This window comes from Trachurus trachurus, assembly GCF_905171665.1.
Source record: "Trachurus trachurus genome assembly, chromosome: 4".
Lineage (NCBI taxonomy): Eukaryota > Metazoa > Chordata > Actinopteri > Carangiformes > Carangidae > Trachurus > Trachurus trachurus.
Window position 1 is genome coordinate 24184162 of NC_139898.1, and position 27847 is coordinate 24212008.

Here is a 27847-nt window from a genome sequence, read left to right on the forward strand (position 1 = left end):
TCGCGCCATAGTGACTGTAGCCGTGGAGACAGTTACTTACCAACGGGCGCAACACTCAGCAACAGCAGCAGCAGCAGCATCTGGAAGTCACCGAGCGAGTGGGAGAGAGGGGAAAGAGAGCAGAGCCAGGGCAGAACTTTTCACAAGGCAAAGGTGACTATATCTTTATAGAATTTAAAAAACGGAAATAATGTAACTCTGAAGAGGAAAAAAATGCTCTGGGATCGAGTGTGGTGCTACTACTACCACCAGTCTTGGTGGTTATTTTCCACAACATAACTTTCCCTTCTTTGTGGCATCCGCCCCACAAGTTGAGAATCGATCGCTTTCCATCCACTCCTCATTTAACTGACGTCCACCTATAGCTAGCTACAGCTTGTTTTCTTTTCTTGTTTTTGTTTTTTTGCACCTGAAGTCAGCTTTGCCACTCGTTTTGCCTCACTTTACTTTAGACGTTAACACAGCGAGAGTACGCAACGCAACGCACCATCACTTTACACTTGTTGCTATGTTGTGAGGCGTGAACGCACTTCCCAGCTGAATCCCAGCAGGATGGATGTGTGTTAGGCTATCAGTCAAGCTACAGCTAATGCTAACTTAGACTGCTGAGAAAGCGATCGAGCTGCTGAAGTTTAATTTGTGAGTTTGAAAGCGTCTGTCACGTTGTTTTACAGCAAGACACTACACGGACAAACGTGTGGCGTTTTTCTTTCTTGGGAACCGTGTTTATTTATTGAAAGCAGGTGGAAGTGGAAGTGTGTGTATGTGTGTTTGTGTATGTGTGTGTGTGTGCCTAGCTAACGATAGCCACTTTGGCTTTCGAGGGGCTGAAACTAACCCACCGTCCGCTGCTGCTGCTGGGATCAGGAGGACAACTTTCATTGCAGCAGCAGGCAGTTTGTCAGCTCAGTTTAGGAAATATTCGTGTTTAAATCGTATGTATTGAAGCAAGTGAAAATGAGGCAGTACGGCACGGATATGTGAACTTCCACCGGCTCTGTTGTTACGACACTCAACCGCTGCAAAAAAAAAAAAGAAAAAACCCTGATGCTCCGACAGATCTCCGACTGACTGATCTCTTTTTCTCTGTGTAACTTATTCAACCGCCAAATTAAATCACTCTCAATTTTTCAGATTATGAGTTGGCGATCCAAGTGGTAAAAAGTACTTACTTTTGCAAACTTAAGAAGTTTTTAAATATACCAGAAATAGCTTGAATGGCTGGATCTGTTGCAGCTAGGTGGTGCTGTGATGGTTCTTTTATACTGCTCGCCTTGTTTTACAGCCCTTGGGTGAGAGATGGGTTGTTTAAAGTGCTATTTTCTATGTGTTTTTAGATATGAAAACCAAATAAAATACGCTCGCTGGTGCACTGGCCAGCCTCCCCGATTTTGGTACTCCAACTCATCACAAGTAAACAGGTTCAGGTTTTACTGATGCTTTACCTGTTGAACAATCCTAAAGCAAATCGCTTGCTATTAGCGTAGTTGCAGGTCTCGTTGGGTTTGCTGTTTGACCTCTCTGCAGAGTTGAAGAGTCATATTGATCCAAGCCATAGTACTAAATGAGAAACCAAGGAAAAATAGACCACCCCCCAGGATTTTAACCCCCCTTTCATTAGTTTTACAGTGTGTGACTGTGGCTGGTTTCCAGCACTTTGTACCCCCCCCCCCCACTCTCCTTTTGGGATGATGTCTCTTTTCCTCCTCTGAGATACATTAATTCTAATGAACTATCTTTTCAGAGACAGCTGCCAGGTGCTCGGTCATTTGTAATGTTTGCTTTTGAGGCATCAGGAGAAATCTTTGCACCATGAAAAGTCTCTAATTAATGTTATTTGTGTACTACCAATGAATTGAGCTATAGGCTAACCGTTGTGTATTTACATTAAGTATTTATCTTGGCAAGGAAAAGTGATGATTAAAAAGTGGGCCTGAATGTGAATAATCATAATTAATATCTTGGCTGACAAATATATTAAAAGGTAGTGTTCATGAAGCTAGACTCCACCCAGAATATTTGAAGGGAGAATTGGATGTGCATTAACAAAGGACTTGACTTGTTTTGGAGTTAAGTGTCAGACGGAGAAACTTCACTTGAATTGGTCAGACAACTCTCTGCAGCTACAAAGAAAATAAAGAGATGACTGCACTGAAACTCTCTGTGTGTAACCCCCACCAACCCCACCCCCCAATCTGAGCGTGACACTGTTATGTTTACATGGCAACTTGATATACAAATACACCCAAGTCATGGAAAGAAAAGGGTTGGAGTGGGCCAGGGGGGTGAAATGTTATTCTTTTAAAAGTCAGTGTTTTTAATCAGGTTATTTTCATCTCCCTCTTTGTGGTAAGAGTGCATAGCGTTGGCTTGCAGAGGCAGGTCACAAAGAAGGTGCACAGGAAGGAGGTTTAAACAAAGTGGAGAGCAACGGGTGTTTGAGGAGTTATTCAGAAATTTCTCACTGATTTGCAAAGTTTAGAAAATGTGTGTTTGAAAATTATTAGTTCTTTTAATTTTTCAGCTCTGTTGTCGCCGGTCCCTGGTTATGTCTCTATCACCATGTCTCTCCATCTGAGATTGCCATTTATTGGCATGGCCTGGAGCCTGTGATTGTGGTCAGACTTTGGTTCATTTCAGCAATGAGTGTCACAGTAGATTACGCTCCGTCCTTAGGGCTGTAACCTCCCCTCCTCTAGCCCCTCTCTTTTAAAGCTATCTCTGGAGTTGCTTGTGTGATTGTGCGTAGCAGTGACTGTGCTGTTACCCATGTGCCATTTTGAGTGTTGGCCCTGTGTGTGTGTGTTTGTGTGTGTAGTACAGTTCAGCTATCAATAGGACAGCTGCAGTGGTCTCTTGGGCAGTGGGTGATCCACAGCTTATGGTCACATGTTCTGTTCTGTGTGTGTATGTGTTGGCTGCGCGTGTGTATGTGTGTGTGTATACATGAGTGTGCTCTGTGGATGTAGTCGTGTATGTGTGTTTGCTCATGCTGCATTTAGCTTATCTTGATGAGGCCGACTGCTGCCCCAGGGAGAAGTTTTAAATCCAATAGCCAGCTACAGATATAGACACGGACCTTGTCACTGCCATCACTTTTGTCTGGTTGTTTACAGATCATATTCATATAGAGTGACATTGACTTCCTGCTGTGCCTGACTTGAAGTGCATGGCTTGTTTTGCATGTTTCATTATCTGTTATTAACACAATTTTAATGATTTATCCCATAACTCCAGTCAAGAGCATGTCAGGAAATCACAGAGCAAAGCAGAAGAACTGAGGGGCGAATGCCTTGTGGGGCTTGTTAAGTGGAAATTAATAGTGTCATTTGTACACATGAAATACTTTCAGTTTCATAATCTTCATCATTAATTTATTTGTTAAGCGCTTTCCATTTTAAGTGGTTTGCTGCTCCAATTTTTTAAGAATCTGTTGAAAGGAAAACAGTTTAAGTGTCCTCGTGACTCTCGCTTCAAGTCTTCCAGCTACAAAGATTTTTGGAAATCATTGTAGGCTTAGGCTGCTAGGATACAAAGAAACAAATCTTGTCATATACCAAAAAAATGTGACCACTGATTGGCTCTTGCAGGGTGGCAACAAGTTGAAACTCGTTGTGAAATGAAATGTTTTTCAGTCTGTCTCTTCTGTCTGTGTGTGTGTGTCATCAGGAGCATTCTTAGCATTCCACCTGTTTGTATCGTAGCTACACGACCGCTAATTAAATTTCCTGTCGCAAACAGTAGACAAGGCAGTGACATTTGCATTACAATTACTGACCTCCTTCCCTTACTTTTTCAGGGTTAGCAGCAGCAGCAGCCCCCCATCATCTCCTCATTTTCCCTTTCTTTTAAATGAGTTGTAGGGTAGTTTTGTTAATGTTTATTTGGCTTAAAAGAAGAATATCTGTCAGTGTAAACCTGCTACAAAGTAATTACCAAAACCAAAAGGAGTAGACTCAGACAGTTTGTAGGTTGGTTGCTTTTCAGAAGCTCTTTAATGAGGTGATTTGCTGGGGAACAATAGCAGTGGATGCCATTGTCACAGGTGCAAGAAGCCCTGGTTCAGCTAAATGATGGTGGGTGTCCTCATACAGTGCAGCCCTTAGATCCTATTCTTGATCCTTTAAAACCGTGTCTTCCTTCTCATTCGCTTCAGAAGCCATGTTCAGTGTGGGGGGATTTAAAAGCATTGTATGCTAATTATTTCCATGTAAGAATTCTCATATAACACTTGTTGCCTGCCTGAACAACCTTGCATATTGCAGCCAGAGTAGTAGGTCTGGCAGCAAATTCTTGCCACTGATAAGCAGTCATGTCAACATTGTCCTGTCACCACCATTTACTGTATGTTATATGATTGCAATCTTGATGCAATTTGCCATGCAGGAACACTTGTCCGATCCTGAAGTAATTTGATGGTTAATGTCCTGGAAATGGTAGCGAATATGATGTGCTAAATTAGCATGAATGTTGCTGAGATTATGTAAGTCATACTTTTTTTTTTATTCCAAAAGCATATCACTGGATCTTTATTCTGGCTGCAGAAACGATGATTCAAAATCCAGACTCTGCCTTAGTAATGTCTTATGCAGGAATCACTGGTTCAGTGGCAATATGCAGACTCTCACACCAATTAAGTCCACTCTATTTGTGGCCAGCTGTAACAGCTGGTAAGCCACTAAGATGGGGTTTGACTGAAACTTGGACCTGACAGTGCTCAGCCTCTGTATGAAATGCATTTAATTTAGGTTGCATTCTAGTTTCACTAAAATGATGCAAAAGCTAAGGCATGCTATTTATCTAATTTAATGACACGGATATGTAGAAACTGTAGTGCATTATCATTTACAAAAAATGTATGCTTCCTTCAGATTTGTCTGGATGTCAGTGATCCAGTATTTACCTATCCTAAATGGCCTGTCAAGAACAGATTGAATCTGTTTCAATGTCCTTTGTCTTGCTCAAGGGTTTTGTGTGAAAGGCATTAACACTTAAGTACTTAAATCTGCGTCTGGTGTCAGGTATGTACCATAGCATAGTATTCAGCACATGAACAACAGACACTTGGATATGCCTTGCATTTAAAGCATCAAGTGATGACTCATTGTTTATGTCAAGTAATTTCCTTTGAAAGCATATTGTACATGCACTATGATGCGTTTCAGTCATCATATCTGTGCACAGTGAACGCCTACCAAGTGGGTAGACTCCTCCAGTGCAACCATGACGTTTATCTCAGGTTTATCAGTCACAATCATCGCAGCTTGCTGCCAGGATCTGAGGTCATCTTTGCAGAATGTGCTTCCCTGGGAAATCAAACTCCCAAGTCCACAGGTTAGAAACACACCTGTTGACGAGAGCAAGTAAAACTGGAAACGAAAAACCCACCAACGAACTAAACATTAGTGTGAGTGTTTCTGCATGTGGAGTGAGTGTTGATATTCTGTCATAGAAAAGGATGCAAGTCTGGGCTCGACTGAATCGTTAGGAGACTCACTGTATTTAACCTCTCCGAGTTGTCAGTCAGATGTTGCTCATCCTGATTTAAAAGAATGTAGTTGTACATTGCATTTCACCATCGCAAGTGTATTTTCATTGGCTTTTTGTCTTATGAAGTGCAAATGGAAAACAACTTGCTATTGTGGAATAATCTTGTCTGAACTGACTTTTGCCCATTGCTCCCATTATGTTATTAATCTGCTATTTGTATTTTGCTGACGCTGATTTGCTTTATAAATGCACTTTAGTAATGAAACTGGTTCTCAGGGTTTGTGATATACTAATGTGATCAGGGACCCATAATCTATGCTTTGGGTGTTGCTATGGCTATGTTTAAATTGAGATTATTCATGCCTTACATGCTGTGCTAACTGACTGTGAAGGTCAGAGTGAGATAAATGATCAAAATCATTCTTGTGCAATTTTATCTTTCTTCTTCTTAAATTTTACACACATTCATGTTTTGAGGAGGAAAACGGAGATTATGCAATAATAATAATAATATTCAAAACTCTACTGTGTCCTTGCTGGTGATTGAGTGAAGGTCCTTCCTTTGTGTGTCAGTTATGTATCATCACTTTGATCGCCTTGAAACACATTCGGTGAAAACTCATGAAGGAGACACTCGCATCATGTATAGCCTGAGTATAGTCCGATTACCTTCCCCCCATTTTTTTAATGCTTGTCTTCTTTGCTTTTTCCACTTAAACTTCTCAACATGTGCAGTTCCTTCAAATCCTTGATCTTCATCTTGAGATGTTAAATGTTAAGGATGAGAACTGGGGGGTGGATGGGGGAGGAGGAGGAGGAGGAGGGGGGGTTTGTGGAAATCTGGAAAGGGTTAGAAGAAGGTAGGGCGTTGGGGGAGGAAGTTGTGAGTGTGTACAGCATGGGCGAACACACAATTTCCATGGCAACGGTTTGATCTTTCTCTCTGTGGCTGTCAGGCCTGCAGTGCACATGGTGACAGAGTGGACAGGTTGTGCTGATGACCAGAGGTGGGGAGGTGAGGGGGGGTGGGGGTGTTTGCTTGGATCAGAGACAGTGGTCGGTGCCTCCTATTTCTACCCTCTCTCTACCTCTCTCTCTCTCTTTCTTTCTTTCTCTTTCCCCTTCAAACTCTGCCATCTGCAGACCCCAAGAGCTGCTTTGATTGGATTAGCCGTGAATTAATGAGACAGGCTTGAAGAACAGCCTCTGTTGTGGAAATCTCTTATCATATCTTAATTCACTCTTTGTGTGAGTGCGTGTGCCTCTGTGATCTTATAGGTTCTTCTAATTAAATCAAAGAAAGACAAGTCTAAATGTTTTATTTCAAATCCCCAAATGGTAATGCTTTATATGTATATATAAATGAAAAATTCAGCTTGCTAAAATGTTCAAATTACTCGTCAGAGACCTGTTGCTTTTCCTTGATAGATATAGGAAAGAAGGATATTGTGTAATGCGGAACAAAAGTCTTCCATAGATGTCTCTTGAAAGGCAACAAGTGTCTACCTCTACTTTATTTTGTTTTATCTTCCAGTGAGTTGGAAAGAGTATTGCTCTGCTCAAGCTGTTTTACTGTCTGCTCTGCCCAGGGAATTTTTTGGAAAGACTTGACTTGCTTTTGGAAGTGTTGTTTTTGGGTGGCATGAGTGTAAAGCAGCCCTGAAGAATAGACTGTTGTCTCCCTGATGACTTAAACATTCGTCCCTCTTTTGACCACCACCACGTAGTTACAAAAACAGAGCACTTCATCCTGTTCTTTCACGTTATAACCAGTGTAAAGTCTGTACATTTTTGTATAACTACAGCACAGGAATAACTCTGCCTCCATGTCCCCTGGTGTCTGAAATTAATAGCTTACATAGTATTTATTGTTGTAAGTTTCTACTTAGCGTGAGATAGAGGGATCAGGTGGGGGGATGGCATTGTTTGGTTTGGGAAGTATTCTGTTGGTTGCATAGCAACAGGCTCCTGGAAACGGGAGTGGACGGTGTTGCCACTAGCAACCGTTGTTGCTCTGCAAACAATGTGGGCCAGTGCAAACACGAGCCAAGACTGTGGGCTCCTGCTTTTAATTGAACATCTGTATGTGTTTTTCTCTGATTGAGCCCTGTTTGAGTTAGATCTGTCAGTGACAGATGTTTAAATCTTGTCTGCACTAACATAACATTAAGTTTAATGTCTACAGCATTAATAATACTTTGTAAGGTTTTGGGTTTTTCTTTTTTTTTTCTTTTTAAAGAAAAGTATTTTCTTGTCTCTCTGTAGCCAGCAGCTAAAACTCAGGTAACTCTTCAAAGGAGGGGGCTGCTGTTGTAATGTTGTAAAGTGTTCATCTGGGATTTGCCTGAATGAAACCAGGCTCACCTCACAGCGCTCATGTGTGAAGTTTTTCTTTGGGATCGAGGCAGAAAAAGGCATGGCCATAAACTGCAGCCTATCCAGAGTTAGGGGTGTTAGCGGCTGTGTGCTGTATCTCCTGCTGTGTCCCACCTTTGTGCCTTTCAGAGCTGCTGGAGGGGAACTTGCGTGGCTTTTAACCTTCGACTAAGCAGAAAGACTTCTGCTCTCCATCCTGTTTCCCCACCTTCAATGCAATGATTTGGCACACTTCCCCTCTCATACTTTAATTGAGCTTTAATGCTGGAAAACATGAGGGTCAGTGTTGTGTTTCCTGATCCCTAACACATCTTGTCGTGCCACTTAATAGCATAAAGAAGCCCTCAGGCCTGTGCCACTCGTGTCTGGTGGTGGAAATTACATGTCTAAAGATAAATGATGGGATTGTTACAAGTGTATTTATAACTGCACTGACACTCCATAAACAAATTCCTTACTTCAGGAAGCTGCTTGAGGATTGTGGCGGCTTTTTTAAAACGTTCAGTCCTTGTTAGCATCAATCTGATAATCGACTTTTTGGTATTTAAATGACATACAAGAAGGAGGTGTGAAGAAAAACTGAGACGGGATACGAGAGCCCTCACGTCTGTGTGCTAATTGGGAGCCGAACAAACACACACACACCGCTTAGGGAGTAATTCCTTACAAGAACCAGGGGTTTTAGAAGATTGACACATATCAGAGATTTCAACATAGTCCTCCTCCACTCACTCTATTAGTCATGTAGGCGGGCAGTGTCAGCCTGTGGTAAAAACTTCCCCCTCACATGGAAAATGACAGAGGTGGCACTCCCAGATCTGATGTAGCAGTGCCATTTGTTTTATTGTTTATTGCAGCCTATATCTTGTATGGGCTGATTTTACATGGCTGCTACCTCGGCCAGGTCTCCCTTGTAAAGGAGATTTCAGATCTCAATGGGATTTCCTGGTTAAATAAAGGTAAATAGATAGAAATATATTATAGCCCTCCAGCGGGGATGCCCAACTCAACACGGTTGAGAGTTGTAGGGATATTTTTTTATTTTATTTGTGTGTATCATGGTCAGTTTATTAAAAGTTTAATGTATTTGACTCCTTTGGTGGCTTCAGATAAGTTACGAATGAAAAGCCAGGGTTGTACAGTATTTTGTATTACTTATTGACTCTGTGTTGATATTATGATTTTGTGTCATTTCTGGAAATAAAACTTGTGCCCTTGTGATTATCTCTCATCTGTGGTGGGAAAATCTTTGTTGTGGATGAATGGTAGGGATTTAGTGGTATCATCAACCGCGATACCTTCATCATGTTGTATTTAGTGGCAACATTTTAGGTGGTTGCGTCGTGGTGGTGTTATCCTGTATCATCATGGTCTTCAACTCTGAAAATGTTCCATAAAAGAGGATGTAACTTCTAGTTTGATGTGAGCGCAACATTTTTGTTGGAAATGTGGTTTGGTTAACTTTATTTCCCCTTCCTCTCCATCACAGGCAAGCTTTCCTCGATTGTGACTCATTTTGCCCTTGTTTTTTCTTCCCCCCCTTGAAAGCTTTTTTTCTTCTCCTGTGTGGGTCCTGTTAAATGTTTTTTGTTACGGCTCCCGCTGTCTGGGTTTAATTTGTTGCATATTAAAAGGAAGACTTATTTATTGATTACAATTTAGAGATCCCAGAGGAGCGCTCCATTTGAAGCAGTGGATATCCCCGCCCGGTAATGCCGATGTGAAAGAGTCGTAATGTATGAAAATCGCAAGTTTAACCGCTTCAATCGAGCAGTCCTCGGAAAAAAAACAAAAAAAAAAACACATGTGGCTGCACCTGTTGCTTGTATCTTAATAGTTCACCCTGGAGATTACCGCTGCCTAAGTGGTGTTGTTCGTCAGGCCTCTTCCAGTAAATTAAAATAACATTGTAGAGCGTGTTGTGTTATGACTAATCACAGAACGTCTCGAGCAGGTTGTGTCTTGCACCCCTCTGCTGTAATGTTCCTGCCGAACACCTCTCCCGTCTGCCGACTGACTTTTCCTGCTGTTCCTCCTGGATGTCTGCCGTGAACCAAAGAAGACCGCTCATCAATTCAACCCACCCCCCAACTGTGCTGTATCTCCCTCTACCCTTATTCTAATCCTCCTCCTCCTCCTCCTCCTCCTCCCCCCCCCTCTCTCTCCTCTTTTGCGGTCGCACTCGAAAGTTCCTGTGCAAGAGCTTTATAAAGGGGGAGGTGGGGATGGAGGAGGGGGGAGGTGGGGATGGAGGGGGTGTTGAGTTGGGGGTGGTCGTCATGGATTCCTCACCATAGCAACCGACAAACGTTTACAAAGCATTGAGGAATTTCCTCATATCAGCTGGATTATTGGAGCCCTCACAGAACGGCTCTCGTTAGAAACAAACGCTGGATATCATCAGGACCCTGGCAGGGTCTGGAGCCCCACTGCCATTTTCATCCTTTTTCTCCCTTCATTTTTTTTTCTTTTCTTTTTTTGGAGCGAGTGGGGAAGTTGTTTTTTATCTGCTTTTACTCCCCCCCTTGCCCTATTCTTCTCTTGTCCCTGCCTTACTCCCGCTCTTTCTCCCTCTGTCCTTTTTTTTTTTTTTAAGAGAGCCTTTGTGTCACTCCATTTTTAGCTCCCCTTTGCTATGCTGTGCACATTGTCACCCAGTGGAAAGGCAAGTTGTGGCGGCAGTGGGTTTGGTCCTCAGGAAGCACTTCATTGAGTCCCGTTGGTAACTTGAACTCCTGCACTGTAACTTTCCCACCTCGGCCTGTTGGGTCAGTCTGTGTCGTACAGTTTGGCTGCTTATTTCACCGTTGATTAAGGCCAAAGGTGGGCAGCCTCTGGGGCTCTTTAAAGCTTTGGTGACTAAGCTTGACTTGGCAATGCCAGCAACCCCTTGGGGCCCAATGAATGCTCTGGTGGCTCCAAGAGAGAAGGGGTGGGGTGGACGAGCGTGTATTTAGCAAGGCTGTGCATGTGTATAGACTTGAAATTCTCTTTAAGTCTTCATTGTTACACATCAGAGCATTAAGCACTCATGATGTTTCACTAAGATCACGTGTAATACCATAACACTTGGCTGTCAGCCGCGATATCCACGTCGTCAGGGCTCCACCTCTTTACATGAGATTGACACTTCTTCACCACATAATGCTTCACAAGCAAATCTTACCTCATCTGTAAACAAACCACTCTAACTGCTCTCAGACACACCAGAAGTATTTTCTTTCCTACTCTGGCTTCTATAAGATAGACAGCACATTCATTTTGGCTACTACAAGCAATCTAAGGACTCACAACAACCACATTGCTGCTCACTCTGTAATTCCAAACCAGAGATTTGCTGCTGTGGCTCAGTGCGTAATGTGCCAAACTCTGCAGTCTGGTAGCATATGCATGTTAGTGTACATATGTTGAAGGCTTCACCACATGTATGAACACATAGGGAGCGTGAGATAATTCAGTTCAGTAAGCACCGCAGCATTCAAGTGAAAGCGACAGCGTGCAGAGTTTCTTCTCCTGAAGACGTCATGGTTTTAGGAGGTTGAAATATGTTTTGGTTTTTTTGGATGCTGGTGGTCTTGTTAACTTGTGGCAATGAAAATAGTTTACCAAACTTTTTTTTTTTTTAAAGCGCTAAATGCAAGAGAAAATATATCCCAGTCATGCACCACAAAAAATCTTTGGCCTGTTATAAAGTGACCCCTTACTCATGTCTTTTCTCTCTCTTTTGTTTTCCCGTGTCCCTTCCAACACAGCATGCAGAGCTCCGAGGGAGGGTCAGACACTTCGACCAGCGTGGCAACGCTGCGAACGTCGTCATCAGCCCAGGCCCCTGTGGTACAGCCTGTCCCAGCATCCCAGCAGGTGGGGCACTACCTCTACCCTGATTGTGCTGTAATGACAGGACCAATGCAGGAAGTCTGTTATGACTTAATTGTTTCACACTATTTATTTTCTAAATTATAAGAAATAAGTTATTTTGGAAACCAAACCAGGGCTGTTGTGTTACAGTAATGTTTGCTATATTTGTGCTAGTACAATGTCACAACAATCACTCCTGGATGCACCTTATGGTCTAATGTTCCTGTCCCCACCTGCAATAAACAAATATATATTTTTGAATAGTGGTTCCAATTTGTAACTTTCCAGCAACCAAAGCAGTTCCCACATGTATTCATTATTATGAGTTCAACTATGCCTTCTCACTGTTTTTTTCTTTGTTGGAATATCTGAAGCTACAGTCAAAAAGACGAAATCGTCAATAAACCAAGCAGAACACAGTCTGAGTTTCTGTTGTTCAGCAGTCAACAGCAGGGCACCAGTCTGACACTGAGTATGTTAGACTCGTAGGAAAAGTATGAGCCTTCATTTATTTATGTCTTAATGAGCATAAATCTCTCAGCAGTTTCCAAAACAAGGCTTGAGCGCTTGTTGATATGTTTGCCGGTGTTGTGTTTACTGTCATGCAGTGATGTGTGTTACTGTACATACATACCTATGTAATTGAGTTATGTCTTGTATCTACACAGAGGGTGCTGGTTCAAGCCACAGGCTCAGCTCAGAAGGGAGGACAAGTACAGCAGCTTTCAGTATCCAGGGTTCAACAGGTCCCTCAGCAGGTACACAGTACTGTACATACATATACAGTGCTGTGAAAATATCTGTGCACCCCTTGAGTTTTTACAGCTCTTAGAAATTAAATTATTTTTAATATTTGTGACTGAGCCAGATACCTACACAGTGGTTTCTTTCACACAAATAAAGTAACAGGAAGGATGATTACATACATTTCTGTGAATTCAAAGAAAGCTGAATATCAAGTTCAAGGCAAAACTAGCCTGCAGCCTGTTTCACCTGAGGTTATTTGTATCACTTCCAAATATTTGATCGCTTCATGTTTCGCTCGCTTGGGGACAGAATTTATGTTAGATTATACAGTAACAGTCAGTTTGTGCGGTTGTTGGCTTGGCCATTAGGTGACATATTAGGTAGTAAACAAGTTAAAAAGTAGCTAAAACCATGTTTGTGTTAAACACAAGATAGGTATGTCAAACATGGCAGCTCATCCTTTCCGCCAAACCCTGCTCATTGAGAGGTGAAATGTTTCTCCTGCTTCCTGTGCTCCTCATTTGTTGTCTTTCTCTGGCTGAGCCTGACCTACTGCTTGTGTACCTGAGTAACATAAAAAATACTATGTTTTGTGATGTTGATGGGTATGGCTTAAAGTCTTCTCAGAGTCTCTGGGTATCTGTCTTCTGTGCTTCAAAGCTTGGTTATATTACTGGGGGGCTTGAACCAAATCCCAATATACAATGTGTGTGATGTCTACCGTCTAATGTTGAAAACCAGAATCCGTTTGCTGTTAGCTGGTGTTGCCTCATGCCACAAGATCAGACAAAAGCAGATGAACAGTTCACGCTTTTCTCTATTTCTTTCCTTCACTGTATCTTTCATGACCAGTTGTGATGTTTGTCAACTTAAGCTTGTTTTTAATTAAACAACAACAAAAGTTAAAGTTAAAATCAATTCAGTGCAACATTGTTTTAAATTACTGTACATTACAATCACCTCAAACTCCACACCAAATGCCTTGGTAGGTCGGATCATATATAGTCAGTGCTTTAAATATAAATTTGTGCTGTTGAAGCTTTTGTGTACAAACCAAGGGGTGGATAGATGTTATTTCACTGCACTGCATGTAAACACAAATGCATGTGCACATACCTATATTCACGTGAAAATATATTTCTCTGTACTGTAATTAGTCAAGTACAATCTCAGTAGTGTTTCATGTCTTAGTACTGACAAAAAAAAATCTGTCTGTTACCTGTGAGCCTTTCTTTCATTCTCCTGTTGATCCCTATAGGTGCAGCAGGTGCAACATGTCTACCCATCCCAGGTTCAATATGTAGGAGAGAGTGGAGACGCTGTTTACACCAATGGAACTATGTAAGCAGCAACATGTCACTGTTATTTGAGATATTTGAGTGAATCATGTCATTATTATTGTTCACCAACCATAGCTCTAAATGGCCACTGTGTTAATTTAATATGCTGTAAAAGTGTTGTAAAACTTCTTTTATCGTTTTAAATTAACAGAGACAGCACTTAGCATAATATTTGGTTCCAGAGTCATCTTGAATTATGTATGAATGGATTCTGCATGAAAAGCGTAATGACAAATACAACTTTCCAGACCACTTTTCCTCGTCATTTGAATAGTGTCACATCCACCTCCCATCAAAACACCTTTTAAGTTAATGGAAATTGATTTTTTTTTTTCCTAACAGTTTCTCTGCAATCATTTCAATCATATGATTGTGTATGAAATCTAGATGTATTGGATTGGATTTCTCAAATTCATCACTAGCCATGAAATGTCCTTTGTTTAGCATCGCCCTGGTTTGACATCACTGTGTGTTGATTATAATGTTTGGTCCTCAGCCGTGCAGCTTACTCCTACAACCCTGAGGCTCAGTTGTACGGGCAGAGCAGCGGAGGGACCTACTTCGACTCTCAGGCCGGCGGAGCTCATGTCACTACAGTCGTCTCCTCTGCCAGCGGTGGAGTACCCCCTCATGGCATGGTTGGCATCGCCATGGATGTGGGCAGCAGCCACATCATCTCCAGCGGCAGTACCTACCTGATCCATGGAGGAAGCATGGAGGGAAGCCGCAACCACATATCACACTCGTCTCGCTCCTCCTCAGCCATGGTGAGCAGCACTCACACCTTCGTCCCAGTGGTGCTCTGGACAAAAATGTCTTTTCTCAGCTGCAATGTGATCAAATTATATACAGGTGTGTCTCAATAAACTAGAATATCATGGATATCAAGACAATATCAAGTCCATTTCCAGTAGTTCAAGTCAAACAGCCCCAACCAACTATTGAGTGCATATATAAATGGACATACTTTTCAGAAGGCTTTTTTATCTGTAATATTCCATTTTCTTGAGATACTCAATTTTAGGTCTTCATTAAATGCAAGCCATAATCATTACAATTAAAATAAATTATATAAATAAAGACATGAAATGTTTCGATCTGTGTGTAATGGATCTATATAATGTATTAGTTTCACTTTTTGAGTTGAATTACTGATTTAGATAAACTTTTACATGATATTCTAATTTATTGAGATGCCCCTGTATATATAATTTAAAGTACATAAATAAGTTGTTACCATTAACTAGTACAGCATGGCTTACTAAACAATCCGGACTACCATACAGTGCAGTGAGATGAACACTAGTGCCAATTGTCACCACTGCTACCTGAGCCTTTGTCCAGACTGGGCCGGCTCCTAGGACAAGCCTGAAAGGCAGTGAGAGACGCATGGGGGTTTACAGCAACCTGAGTTGGGGCCTCCTGGCTCTGCAGAGAGCAGAGCAGAGCAGAGCAGTACAGGGCAGAGAGCCTGTAGAATCGGGACACTGGCTTAAATAATTCAGCACTGCCTTGTTTCAGAGGTTTTCACAGGCACTTGAGCGCCCTGCAAAACAAAGCAACCCCTGGGGCTCATTACCATTTGGCCAAGAGCCCTCGGGAGCCTTCTTAAGGCTTGGAACGCTGCCTGCTTCTTTTTCCTTTTCTTCTGTGTCTCCAGTTTGGCTGCAATACCACATATCTTTTTCTTTTTTGACTTGATTTTCTTCTACAGCTCAACAGAACGTCCCTGGTTTTGTCATTTACTTTGCCTGCCAGTTGGACTCCATTAATTTTTGTTGTCCCAAGAAGGAATAATATGTCAGTGTATATTTTACACTGTTTGAATCGAAGTTACAACTTACTCTGTCTGTCTCTTAATTTTTTTAATTTATTACTTTCTTAAAGTTAAAATGTTTGATAAACTGAGGGGAGGGGGGCTCCACAGGCATTGTTGACCTATTGTCCCTTAGCTTGACGTGACCTGTGCCCCTGTTTGTGGTTCCTATTTGCATACATAGAGTGTCTGACTGCAAGCCTTCACTGAGCAGCTTAACCCCATGAGTCCCTTGATTTGCATGCTTTTGTCAGACAATAATGGATTTGGCTGCAACACTGACTGATTTTTAATAGAAATGCAGAGATCTGGCTGCTCGCTAACAGTCTTATTTCCTTTTATCTGTTTTTTTTTTTTTCATATACTCTGCTTATTTCTGTCCCCTTTCTGTCTCTCACTCTTTTGCCTCTTCTCCCTTCTGTGTCCACTCTTTTTTTCTTTTTTTTTTGCATGCTTATTCTTTCTTTAGCTTGAAATGGCGATTGAAAACCTCCAAAAGTCTGAAGGAATTGCAAGTCACAAAAGCAGCCTGCTCAACAGCCATGTAAGTCAACCAGGAACTTTCTTTGAAAGGGAAAATGTTAAAAAAGAAATCCGTGGCTGAATCTGTAGGCAGTGTGTTCTTCCACTGTTCTTGCACACTTCCTACTGCTAGCTTTACTCTCTCTGCACTGTCCCACTGACACGCATAATTGCCTCCATTAGTTTTTCGTCCTTGATCTGAACTTGCATTTGCTCTCACTTCTTCCTCAAGAATATATCTTTTGTGTATGTGTCTCAACGCTCTGCATGGACTTAAGTTGATTGATTTTGTGTTATTTTCACACTTCAATAAACCAAGACATGCATTTTTGCACTGGAAGGGGCCACATTCAGATAGACATTTGCCCCACATTAAAAAGAAAGTCCAGTTTGGAGAAGCGTGCTAGCTACCATACTTACATCTGTTATATGATGTCAATGCACTTCTTCCATTCGCATAAATGAAAGAACATGCATATGTCTGTGTGAACGTGGCCTGACTTCTTTTTTTTTTTTGGAGGCTATTGTTCAATGGTAATGACATTTAAATGACATTTTACTTTACAATCACATGGGGAAAGTTGTGGTTTGGACTTTTCCCTACCTTCCAGCTCTTAGCCCCAGCTGTCACCTCACATCCTCAACATCATTTGTACAACTAGTGTTTCAAGTATTTGCTTTAAATCTGATTTGTAAATTGGTTATTTGTGGTTGGTGCTTTTTACAGACGGAGCTATGACTATAACCGTCTTCTTTTTACTATCAGCCATTCCTTATGCTGTAGTCATTTACTGCTTCAGTCAGGCATATAAAGGGCCTACAGCGGGAGTGCAATGGTCTTTCAGGTGTTTCACCTCTTAAAATAGGTGGTTATGTAATGTGCGTGCGTGGTGTGTGTGTTATCTCTCTTTTGATATGATAATAAGCTCCATTGATGAACAGGTGACTATCGCATAGCAGGGTTTGCCCGCTGGGGCTCACTGATTGTGCGACTGTCTTCTTCTGCTCTGTATTTTTTTAGCTGCAATGGCTGCTGGACAACTATGAGACGGCGGAGGGAGTGAGCCTGCCCCGGTGCTCCCTGTATAACCATTACTTGCGCCACTGTCAGGAACAGAAACTGGACCCGGTCAACGCGGCCTCTTTCGGCAAACTCATCCGCTCGGTCTTCATGGGCCTGAGGACCCGGCGCCTCGGCACCAGGTACAAACAGGAAGAAGTTTTTGCCAGTGCTGAAGATGCTGATAACAGTAATCGTGTTACTATTATAGATGTGACAAGTATTATGATGATGCTTATAGGCATGGGAGACTTACTGATGGAAGAGGATAATGATAGTGATTACACTGATGGCAACTCTTCTTCTCTTGACTGGTTTCTGTTTTTTTCCACACTAAATCCACCAGAGGCAACTCTAAGTATCATTACTATGGCATCCGGGTGAAGCCAGACTCGCCGCTCAACCGGCTGCAGGAGGACACTCAGTACATGGCCATGAGGCAGCAGCCTGTCCACCAGAAACAGAGGTCAGCTACCGTATCTCTTCTTGTGATGTTCCTTTTCCCCTCGCCTTGCTCTCTGACACATTTGTGACAACTTAATCTAATTTTCCACTCATCCTGTGCCATTTTGTTTTTCCTTTTTCTTTCCTAATTTAAGTTTATATGTAAATCAGATTTTTTAAAATTACATTTACCCTGTGACAGCTGCTTTTACTTTCATTGCCAATCTTCTACTGCTTGTATCTTGTCCTCAATATCCTTCCCTATTGCCTCTCTTTCACTCTCTCCCTTGCCGTTTTCTGTGATGGTTATTTCTGTTTTTCTTTGGAATGGAAACCCGCATACCCCTATTCCTCAAAACCAGATTCTTATTTCCCTCTAAATTCTTCAAAAACTCTGCTAACATGCATACATGTCCTGCCCTGTATTCTCCGTATAGGTTCAAACCTCTACAGAAGGTGGATGGCATGTCTGACAGCCTGTGTGGGAGCTCTCAGCACTGTAGCAGCACTCCAGAGCAGTCGGTGGCTGCTCAGAGCCAACACCACCAGCAGTACATAGGTAAGAAGAACAGGAGCTGGTTGTCTGCCACCTCAGCCATGTATCCAGGACTATATGTTCTGCTTTTGTGTGATTTTAGTTATTTTTCACCAATGTAATCACAAAGCACACATTTTCATAATGAATGTCAGATGGGATTGTTTGATGTTGCAATAATAGCATGCGTGTTTCTATGTTTACCTACACTATATAAACTTCCTATACAGTTTTCATATGGTTCCAAAGTCCATGAGCCTTTGTGTGTGTATGTGTGTGTGTTATGAATAACACCTGTCTACATTTTTGCTTATGCAGATACGTCCCACACTTTGCCTCCATTTCCCACTCCGGACTTGGGCACTCAGCCTCTGCCAGAGCGCATCAACCTGAATGATATCAAAAAGCTGCAGACGCTCTACAGAGACCACTGTGAGGTGGGTCACATCACAGCACTACTACTCTGTTGATACATATTTCTCTGCCTCAGGAAGGTTTGAAGTGATATAGAAATTTTGAGGAGTGGTCTGGCTCCTTTGTAGTTCCCCACAGTGAGACCTCACAGATGAACTCATCATGTCTCTCTGCCTCCTGGCTGTTGGTCCACTTCAACCTATTGCAAAACTCTAGGTATCATTTCCCTTCCTTGGGGTCAATAAGCCCTGCTATGTTAAACAAATCATGTTGCCACTTCTAAACACACATTAGCAAACATCCGTAACAGACAGACAGATGTGTATGCAAGAGATAAACACATCGGCCATCTCTCCCTGGAGTTCTTTTCTTTACATTTGCCATATATCAACAGTGGTATGTTGTTATTTACTGGAACATCAGCAGAGACTTGTAATTGTAAGTTAAACAAGTGCATCATAAGCATTTGTGTTTGTTTCATAGGAAAAAAAAAATACAGTTTTACATTCTGCCTATCATAAATAACACATGTTTTATGACATATGTACTAGTCCTGAACAGGGTTGAAATAAGGACACTATAAAAATATTCACGGACTAATGAAATCGTAATGCCTCTGATAATGCTTTCTGCTTTTAATAAACACTTTATTATCTCATATTTAACTGTTGACCTGCTGATGGATACCCTTCCTATATTGAATTGCTTAATATTTGTCAAAACAGTCTGTTGATATTCTATATTACTGTTGTTATCACTAGACCAAAATAATCTATTGATACTATGAAGAATGAATATTATCTTTATGTCTCCATTTTCATCAGTGAGTCACAACAGTTACGCTGGTGGACATTTGTTTCTTCATTACCATGATCACTGGCACTGTTGTTTACTTAGGGGCAAACCCACATACAGCATCCTGCTGCCATATACACACACTAGGGCGCAAAGTGTATGTTAATCTGCTGCTGAAAATAGTCCAAAAGAGAAACAACACCTGTTTGAGAAACATTAGCTTAAAGTTCAGCTATTTCAGAAAATAAGTCTTTTTTTTAATACTTATCGTGAGACTTTATTTTAAGGCCACAGGGGGCTTGTGCAAAAAAAAAAAAAAAGTTTGCTGTTCAACAAGTATTGGATGAAAAACAAATATATTGTTGAACTTGTTTCTGAAATAAAGATTACCACACACCAGCATTATCCCTCAGTCAAAGCTTCACTGGGAAAATGAAAAAAAAAAGATCTATGGAGGAGCGGTGTGTTACGTAATGACATTTCATAGATTTCATAGTTTCATGGTGGGACAATGAATTTGAGATGGAATAACCCCCCTACCTCCCTCCCTCTCTAGACATTAAAATTTGGGGGCTTTCAGGCAGGAGAGAGGCTGTGATTAAAGCAGTGAAGCTCTGGCTTTATCATATTATCCCTGCCCTCCCCTTGTCCAGCCTCACCACGCTCCCTTTGTTCCAGCCGTCTTTTCATCTCTGTGCAGCTTTCAAGACATGCCAATTAACCTTTCAGCGAGCTGGGTGGACATCTTGGTGTCTTTGTGGTGGCCTCCCCATGGGCCTTTGTGTTGCCTTGTCTGTGGACAGGCACATGGGCTCCTGTCTTTGTCTGCCAGCGCATTTCTGTCAGTCTCACAGCTCTCGTTGCCCCTGCGTGTTTAATATTGATGCATTTCACTTTTCTTTTTCACCTTTTTTTTTTTTTTTCTTTTACGTGAGCCAACACTGACCTGTTAACACGTTGGCCATGACTTTTATCGACAGCACTTTTAGCTACAGGATAAATTAAGGCCTAGACATAAAAATATCTAATTTCTTTTTTTACTTTCAAACTCAAGTCTGTTTCTTTAAGCTGGGCTCTAACCAGATTTATTAACGTCAAAGTAACAACAATATATCAGCGTTGAAGCATAGATAAGTAGGTGTTTAATAAAATGCTGTATTTGACGTGTGTGGACAGAAGTGAAGGGTTAAGATTTGGGAATCTCTGCTGCAGGCACTCGTCTGTCTGTGAATGTGCATGTGAACACGTGTTATTTCTCCTTCACACTTTCTTTCTTTCTTTTTCTTTTTCTTTTCTTTTTTTTTTTTTTAAGGCATGCTGTTTTTCCTGTGCAGCGAAAAAACTGTGGGGGCAAAACGCTCTTGTTTAGAGGGGCTGGGGAATTCTCCTTTTTGTTTTGGAGTTCTGTGTTTGACCTGTTGCTGGGGGCAACCGTAAACAAGGTTGCCATGGCGACGGCTGGAGAGGAAGCAAAAACATATCATGTGATTGAAGCCTACACTGCTGTGTAATAAGATCCAGCGGCAAGTGCATGTCCTGCCAGATAAAGAAAGAAGAGAATCTCCGGGCACGGAGTGAATCATACTGTTAACACTCGGTGGACTCGAACGTAGAGATATACGGGACTGTTAGACGCCAAAAACATAAAGAGTTTGGTCTCTGCGTCATGTTGAGTCAGGCAGACGTTTCCTGTGGCCTGATGAATGGTCGCAGTAACTTCTGCAGAGCTGTTTTCTTATATTTGCGTTGAGTTTCAGGGGTTTGTTTGACCGCTCTCTTTTTGGGGGAACATGTGACGAGTCGACCCCGAGAAACCGCTGTCAAAACGTAAGAGCGCTAGCTTGCCACTGCTTCCTCTGTGTTCTTGTTGTGTTCACTTGTGTACTCTGCTTTCAAAGAGCCTCATACATATGAACAGGAAAGAGGAAGTCGCATGGGTTAGTTCAGGTCAGCGCCTCGCCACTAAAACCAGGCAAATGCATGCATTAATCTACCAGACTAATCTGCTTCATAAAGGCAACCAAGACAGGAAAAAAAGGGAGTGAAATCAACTCGAGAAAAAAAAAAAAACCTCCAGAGGAAGCCTAAACGTGGCCTTTAGGATCCTCCTGATGATTAATGTGCAGGGAGCTGTGTTAAGCTGGCTCATTGTCTAACCAGGAGGGCCTGGAGTGAGTGAGAGGCTGCCTGCCTGCCTGTAGAAACTTTGTTGTGTGTCTGGTTGCCATGGTTCAGCTCTGTATGTTTTGTCCCCCACCTCCTCTCCTCTCCTCTCCTCCCTCTCTTTTTCCCTCCTCTCTTCCCTCCCCCTCCTTCCTCCTTTGCCGCTCTCCTGCAGGCTACTTTGGATGTGGTGATGAACCTCCAGTTCCACTACATTGAGAAACTCTGGCAGACCTTTTGGTATTCAACACTGCCATCTAGCGACGGAAACACCACCATCGCCAGCAGGTCAGTCCAAACATAACAGGAGGAGCCAGGGGGCTTCAGCGCTGAATACGAAGCTACTGAGTCAGTTTTTTTTCTTTACTGTCTGCTGGTATTATTTACATTTATATTTTCTTTGTTTGTTCTGTGTGTAGCGACGATGATCTGGAAGGTGTGATTCCCAGAGAGAAGCTGGTGGCTCTGTGTAAATACGAACCTATCAGACTATGGATGAGGAGCTGTGATCACATCCTCTACCAGGCTCTGGTGGAGATCCTCATCCCTGATGTCCTGCGCCCTGTTCCCAGTCAGTACTACCACTGAGAGACAATGATGTAGACAAAGTGTAGGACTGTAATTAATGAGTACTTTCATTATCATTTTTATCAGCCAGCTAATTGTCTGGTCTGTAAATTCAAGTTGTTTCATCCAATACACAAAGATATTCAGTTTATTATCTCAGAGCACTGAGAAAACTATAACACATTTAAGTTGAAACCAGTGATACTTTTTTTTTTCATCATTTTTGCTAAAATAATTACTTAAAAAATTGTCAGACCAGTGATGCAATATCAAATCCTCAGTATCTACAACACAATCAGCAGCACCAAGCATTACTATCATGGGGTGTCGGTGGTTTCTCTGTACTTGTATCTTCTCAGCTGAGTTTACATAACTCTGACTCTGTAGTGAAGTCAGTTTGTAATCCAGGCTCCTCTCTGTCTTCAGGCACTCTCACTCAGGCCATTCGTAACTTTGCCAAGAGTCTGGAGGGCTGGCTGACTAACGCCATGACCAGCTTTCCCCAAGAGATTATCCGCACCAAGGTAACAAGGAAAACTCTGACCCGCAAGTCTGTTAAATTGTGTGAGCACATGTTTTGTATGGATTAAATAGCAATGAAGTCTTAGACGGTTTATAACTGAGTCTGTTATGTTACTTTATAAGGCTGTGTGGATGCACTTTCATTTGCGTTTATAAAATAAGATACATTCTGGTTTAAAATTGCAGTAAATGTGTGAATGTGATGGCATGTGACCTCCAAAAAATTTGACAGAAGAGATCTAGACGACCTCTGAGTTTGGCTCTGTCCTCTATCATGAGGGACAACAGGAAGCCAAGAGATCTGACCTGGTTTGATTGAAGTCTCACCTCAGTGATATTAAAAAAGCATGAAAACATTAAGGTGTGCCTTTGCTCCATTGTGTTGTGTTGTGTAGGTGGCAGTGGTCAGTGCGTTTGCCCAGACTCTGAGACGTTACACCAGTCTGAACCATCTGGCCCAGGCAGCTCGCGCCGTCCTCCAAAACACCTCCCAGATCAACCAGATGCTCTCAGACCTCAACCGGGTGGACTTTGCTAACGTCCAGGTAAATGTTTCATGTAATAAAGATCAGAGGTTTGAGTCCACTTTGAGATTTCTGCCTCTCACCGTTGTTGTTGTTGTTGTTGTTGTTGTTGTTGTGTCTAACAGGAGCAGGCTTCGTGGGTGTGTCAGTGTGACGAGAGTGTTGTCCAGCGCCTGGAGCAGGACTTTAAAGTCACCCTGCAGCAGCAGAGCTCTCTGGATCAGTGGGCCACCTGGCTGGACAACGTGGTCTCTCAGGTCCTGAAGCCCCATCAGGGCAGCCCGAGTTTCCCTAAAGCTGCTCGCCAGTTCCTGCTCAAGTGGTCTTTCTACAGGTAACATGGGAACAGTTCCCCTGCACGCGCCTAGTTTTTACAGTACTCTTTGGGCTATAGACCTTACAGTATCATGACTGTATGACACATTCAGATTATTATTATTATCTATATAAATGATGTGTTCTTTGTAGCGTTCCAGGCAACCCGTAACTCGTGTTTTTCCCGTGAAAATGCACTAGAACCCGTAAGATGGAACTGGTACGAGTTCACGGGTCGGAAAAACACAAGTTACAGGTTGGAACGCACCATAAATATAGATTATTATTACTTATTTTCTGTTTATCTCCTTCCTGTAGCTCCATGGTGATCAGAGACCTCACTCTGCGCAGTGCAGCCAGTTTTGGCTCTTTCCATCTGATCCGTCTCCTGTATGACGAGTACATGTTTTACCTGGTGGAGCATCGTGTGGCTCAGGCCACTGGAGAGACGCCTATTGCCGTCATGGGGGAGGTAAGAGAGAGAGAGAGAGACACTGTGCTGATGAAAATTATATTTAAATGAGTCTCTTTGACTAAAACACCGTTATCTCTTGAATTACAGTTCAGTGACCTGAGCTCAATGATGCCATCACTCATGGAAAAAGGTAAGACTCTTTTTATTTTCAGTGCTAGGTTTTATATGAGTGACGTTGCCTCCCAAAGACTTTTTGTTAGTTTACAGTAAATAACTCTTCTCATAATATAAATGCCAAAACTAAACAAAACAAAAGATGGGTAAAGATGAGCTATGCAACATTATGTTTCTCTTCTTGTCAAAAATACCACAAAAGACCAAATCTATCCAATGATTATCTAAGCAGTGAGTAATAGAGTATTCAAAGACTCACACTGTATATTATTATTATTATACGTAGCTCAATTCTTGTCCAAACTATTAAAACACATCAATGAGACACATTGTTCCACCGTATGACATGCTCCTTAATTACCATCTACACAGCCGTGGTGGTTGTTCCTTCCTAAGATGAACCTATGTATTTGAGACCGAGTTGTAAATATTTGTGTCTACAGAGAGAACCGGTGGGTTTGGCTGAAAGTCACAGACGGGGCCAAAGTTTAAAGTTTAAAGACAGACTGACACGTTGTTGGTTTGGGTGTTTTCAGTGGATTTGCTGGGTTTTCTTACCCAGAGTCCCCCAGTTATGTCTAACACCGCTGCTGAAAGAGGAACTACACTGATCAAATCTTTAAAGAGTGTGAGAGAAGATGTTACCTCTTTAGTTAACACTTCATCTCTACCACATTAGCCACTCCTAGAGTTGCATGGTGGATAATGTAGGTACCAGAAAGGACGATCTCTAGTTCTGCTGCATCAATTTTGATGCTTTTTTGCTTAGAAATTGTCAATTGTGAGTCAGACAGTGTTATTTAAACACTTTAGGTAAAAAAAATTATTGTTTTGGCTACTGATAGTTAATATATTTGACGTTAGAAGGTTTTTTATTCTAGCACATCAGATTTTTTGGCTGACCTCTCCCTCTATTTGCCATTAGACGCGTCCTTCTCCGATGAGATGAGCGACCTGGGAAGTGACGCCGATACATCCAGAGGCCCGACCGAACCGGCTGTAAAGAGAGAGAGGATTGAGATTAGCCACCCTCTGCAGGAGATGTGAGTCCCGTCCCATCGGGTGCCGACTGAAAGCCACAGGGATCGGGCACCTCTCCCTAAAAAAGAAAAAGGTGACCCTAAAGTGGCTTTTGGCGCCTCCTGAGGACATAAGTGGCTGTCGGGCCGACGTTCTGCAGTCAGTGTGTGCAATGTACATAGAGAAGAGAGTAGCAATGTCAGTCCTCCCCCTCACTAGCATTAAGAAAGACTTGATCTTTCTCCCAGGAAGCTCACGTCTTTTTATTTTTTACTCACAGGGGTGTAACACAGGTCTGATTTTTCTTTCCGTTTTTGTTGCAACTGTGAACGACTTTGTGCAGTACCTTTTTTCAATGGATGTGTAACTTTTGAGTGATGGTGTATGGTGTTTATGTGATTCTTCTTTTTTTGTTCGTTTTTTTTTTTGTTCAGATTTTAACTAGCTGTGCCATAGTGTCATTTGAGTGCCTTAGATTGCTAACTTTGAAACCACCACTACAGATGTCTCTATCTGTCCCTCAGCTGTGCCTCTACCGCAGTATGAATGTATCGTCTCTCCAAACCTCAAGACATTCAAAGCACCTTTAACATTGATTTAGATGTAGGTGTGTTACTCCTCGTTGCCTCTGCTGCAGCTCGCGGCAAACATGGGAAAAAAAAAAAAAAACCTAGAAAAACGATGAACATGCAACCTGCTGACCCAAAGGACCTTTCCCTCAGTCGTTCCCCACCAGCTTAGCCTCAGTCACGGCTCTGTCTGTCAGGCAGGAGGGCCTCGTAGTCTCACAGCAGTCAGGAAGGCAGGGAACAGTCTCTTACCTTGGCTGTGTACGATGTTGGTTTGTTTACCTCAATAGATTTCTATGCTGTGCTCCGTTTGGCTCAGATGACATGAGGCAAGTATTTAAAGAAAAAAAATAAAATAAAAAATAAAAACGTAGCCACGGTTTGTGTTCCCCCGCTCCGGTTTCCTCTCATGTAAATAGTTCAATATTTCCTCCAATTGATATCAACTCTGCGATCGTCCCTTTGTGAACTGTTTGGATTCTTTCAACCATTGTCCCAAGTCCCAGTGCAGCGACTCAACATGTTAGGGAACAAAATCCAGAACGATCAGCTTGATGGAGATGGGATGTTTAAATCTAAAGTTATTTAATCTGGTCGGTCTCATTGAGCCTCGTTTCCTCATTTAAAAAGAAAAAAAAAGTGGTGATAAATTTTCCTCTAAGATTTATCAATACCAGTTAGAGCTTTGGACCTGTAAAACCAAAATCGTTACACAAGTAGAGGATGTTGTTGGCATCTGAGCCGGCACATGCTCCCCGACTTCAGATACTTTAACCTCATGCTGTTACTCAGATAAAAGTCTTATGTTCTGTTTAAATTAGATTAGAGAAGAATACAGTGCGTTATTTGGGGATTTGTCCATAATAAATTATATATATATATCTTTATATGATGTAGAAAGTTTGTGCTCTGTGGCCTTCGGTCTTTGCCTAATCTCTCTCCTCACATTGTATCTGAGGAAAATGCTTCGATGTGTAATTGATTAAAGTGGTGTGTGTGTGTGTGTGTGTGATAAATTTGTTTTCCAAGCTCAATTGTTCAATGTAGGGCTGAAATGATTAGTAATTTGAATAACTCTATTACAAAAAAATGATTGAGGCATTTTTTTTTTCTTGAATCGAAGCTTAATTTAATTACACTTCTGTGTCTCACGACGTTCCCAGAATTCAATGCTGCGATCATAGGTGAGATGGAGCAAAGCCAAGAAACAACAGAAAAGAAGAAAGACAGAAATTCATGTCGCCTAATCGTTAACCTAACACACGAGAACATACACTCCTCTTCCATGACTCAGACTCACACACACACCCCCTTGCTACACAGCGATGACATCAAAAATATCAGTCGAGTAGCAACATTTGAGGTCTAAAATGTACAAATATTATACAGATATTTATTAATCACATGAGTACATCACAATAATTGACTGTTAATTTTCAGAGACGTGTCTTTTTTTTTGTCATTTTCCTCATTTTTACGGTTGATATTTAATAAGGCGAAAGACTTCACTTGATTAATTGATGAAAAAATCGATAGAATACTCGATAACAGAAATGATCGATTGCTTCAGCCCTTGTTCAATGTGTGAACTCCAGTTCTTACCGCGCCCGAGGAATCTACTCAACTGTCACAAAGGAAATTTCTATTTATATGAACAGTTCTGTTTTGATTGACATCAGCTTTGTGTTGAAACTGGTTTGGTTGATTTATTCTTCTCCGTCTCTCGGTTTTCCCCCTCAGATGATTTTGTTGTAGCGACGAGAATCCTTGAGCTTGATTATTTAAGGCTTTTTGTAACTTGTGCCTGTTACAGTCATTTGCCTTCAAGTGCTTTGGGGAAAAAAAAGTTATTTCTATGTGTACTTTGTAATGTTTTGTAAGGCTGTTCTAGATTTTCGGCGGAGGATTATTTTTTATTGAACTAGATTTGGTTCTTCTTACAAGTATACTGAACCCTTATTTTTGTGTATTTTTAAACCTGTTCTTGACTACACTTTAACTAGCACAAGGACAGATGATGGTCTGTAATAAACTGCATAGTTCAGCTGTATTTTGTACTTGGTCACAATGTGTAATAAATTGGTGTAAACCAAAGTTTTCTTTTGATTGAGCACATTTATTATTATTTTTCTTCTTTTTTTTAATCAAATATCAACATCACAAAACCTAATTGGAACAAAC

General features: G+C 41.7%; 1 protein-coding gene across 3 annotated transcripts; it reads left to right on the forward strand.

Moving 5' to 3' along the window:
• rfx2 (regulatory factor X, 2 (influences HLA class II expression)) lies at positions 1-27812 on the forward strand. Of its 3 annotated transcripts, XM_083969966.1 has the most exons (18): positions 1-153; positions 11619-11727; positions 12393-12482; positions 13730-13812; positions 14308-14578; positions 16097-16171; positions 17171-17352; positions 17556-17675; positions 18091-18212; positions 18507-18625; positions 21736-21848; positions 21980-22131; positions 22554-22651; positions 23045-23194; positions 23299-23507; positions 23807-23960; positions 24051-24093; positions 25003-27796. In XM_083969966.1, the coding sequence occupies exons 2-18, from the start codon at positions 11620-11622 to the stop codon at positions 25122-25124; spliced, it is 2211 nt and encodes a 736-aa protein (XP_083826092.1). In that variant the 5' UTR covers positions 1-153; position 11619; the 3' UTR covers positions 25125-27796. The 3 variants fall into 3 exon arrangements, with proteins under 3 accessions (XP_083826092.1, XP_083826094.1, XP_083826093.1); XM_083969968.1 differs by lacking the exon at positions 12393-12482 and having other exon boundaries at positions 25003-27812; XM_083969967.1 differs by lacking the exon at positions 16097-16171 and having other exon boundaries at positions 25003-27781.
• The last annotated feature ends 35 nt before the right edge of the window (positions 27813-27847 follow it).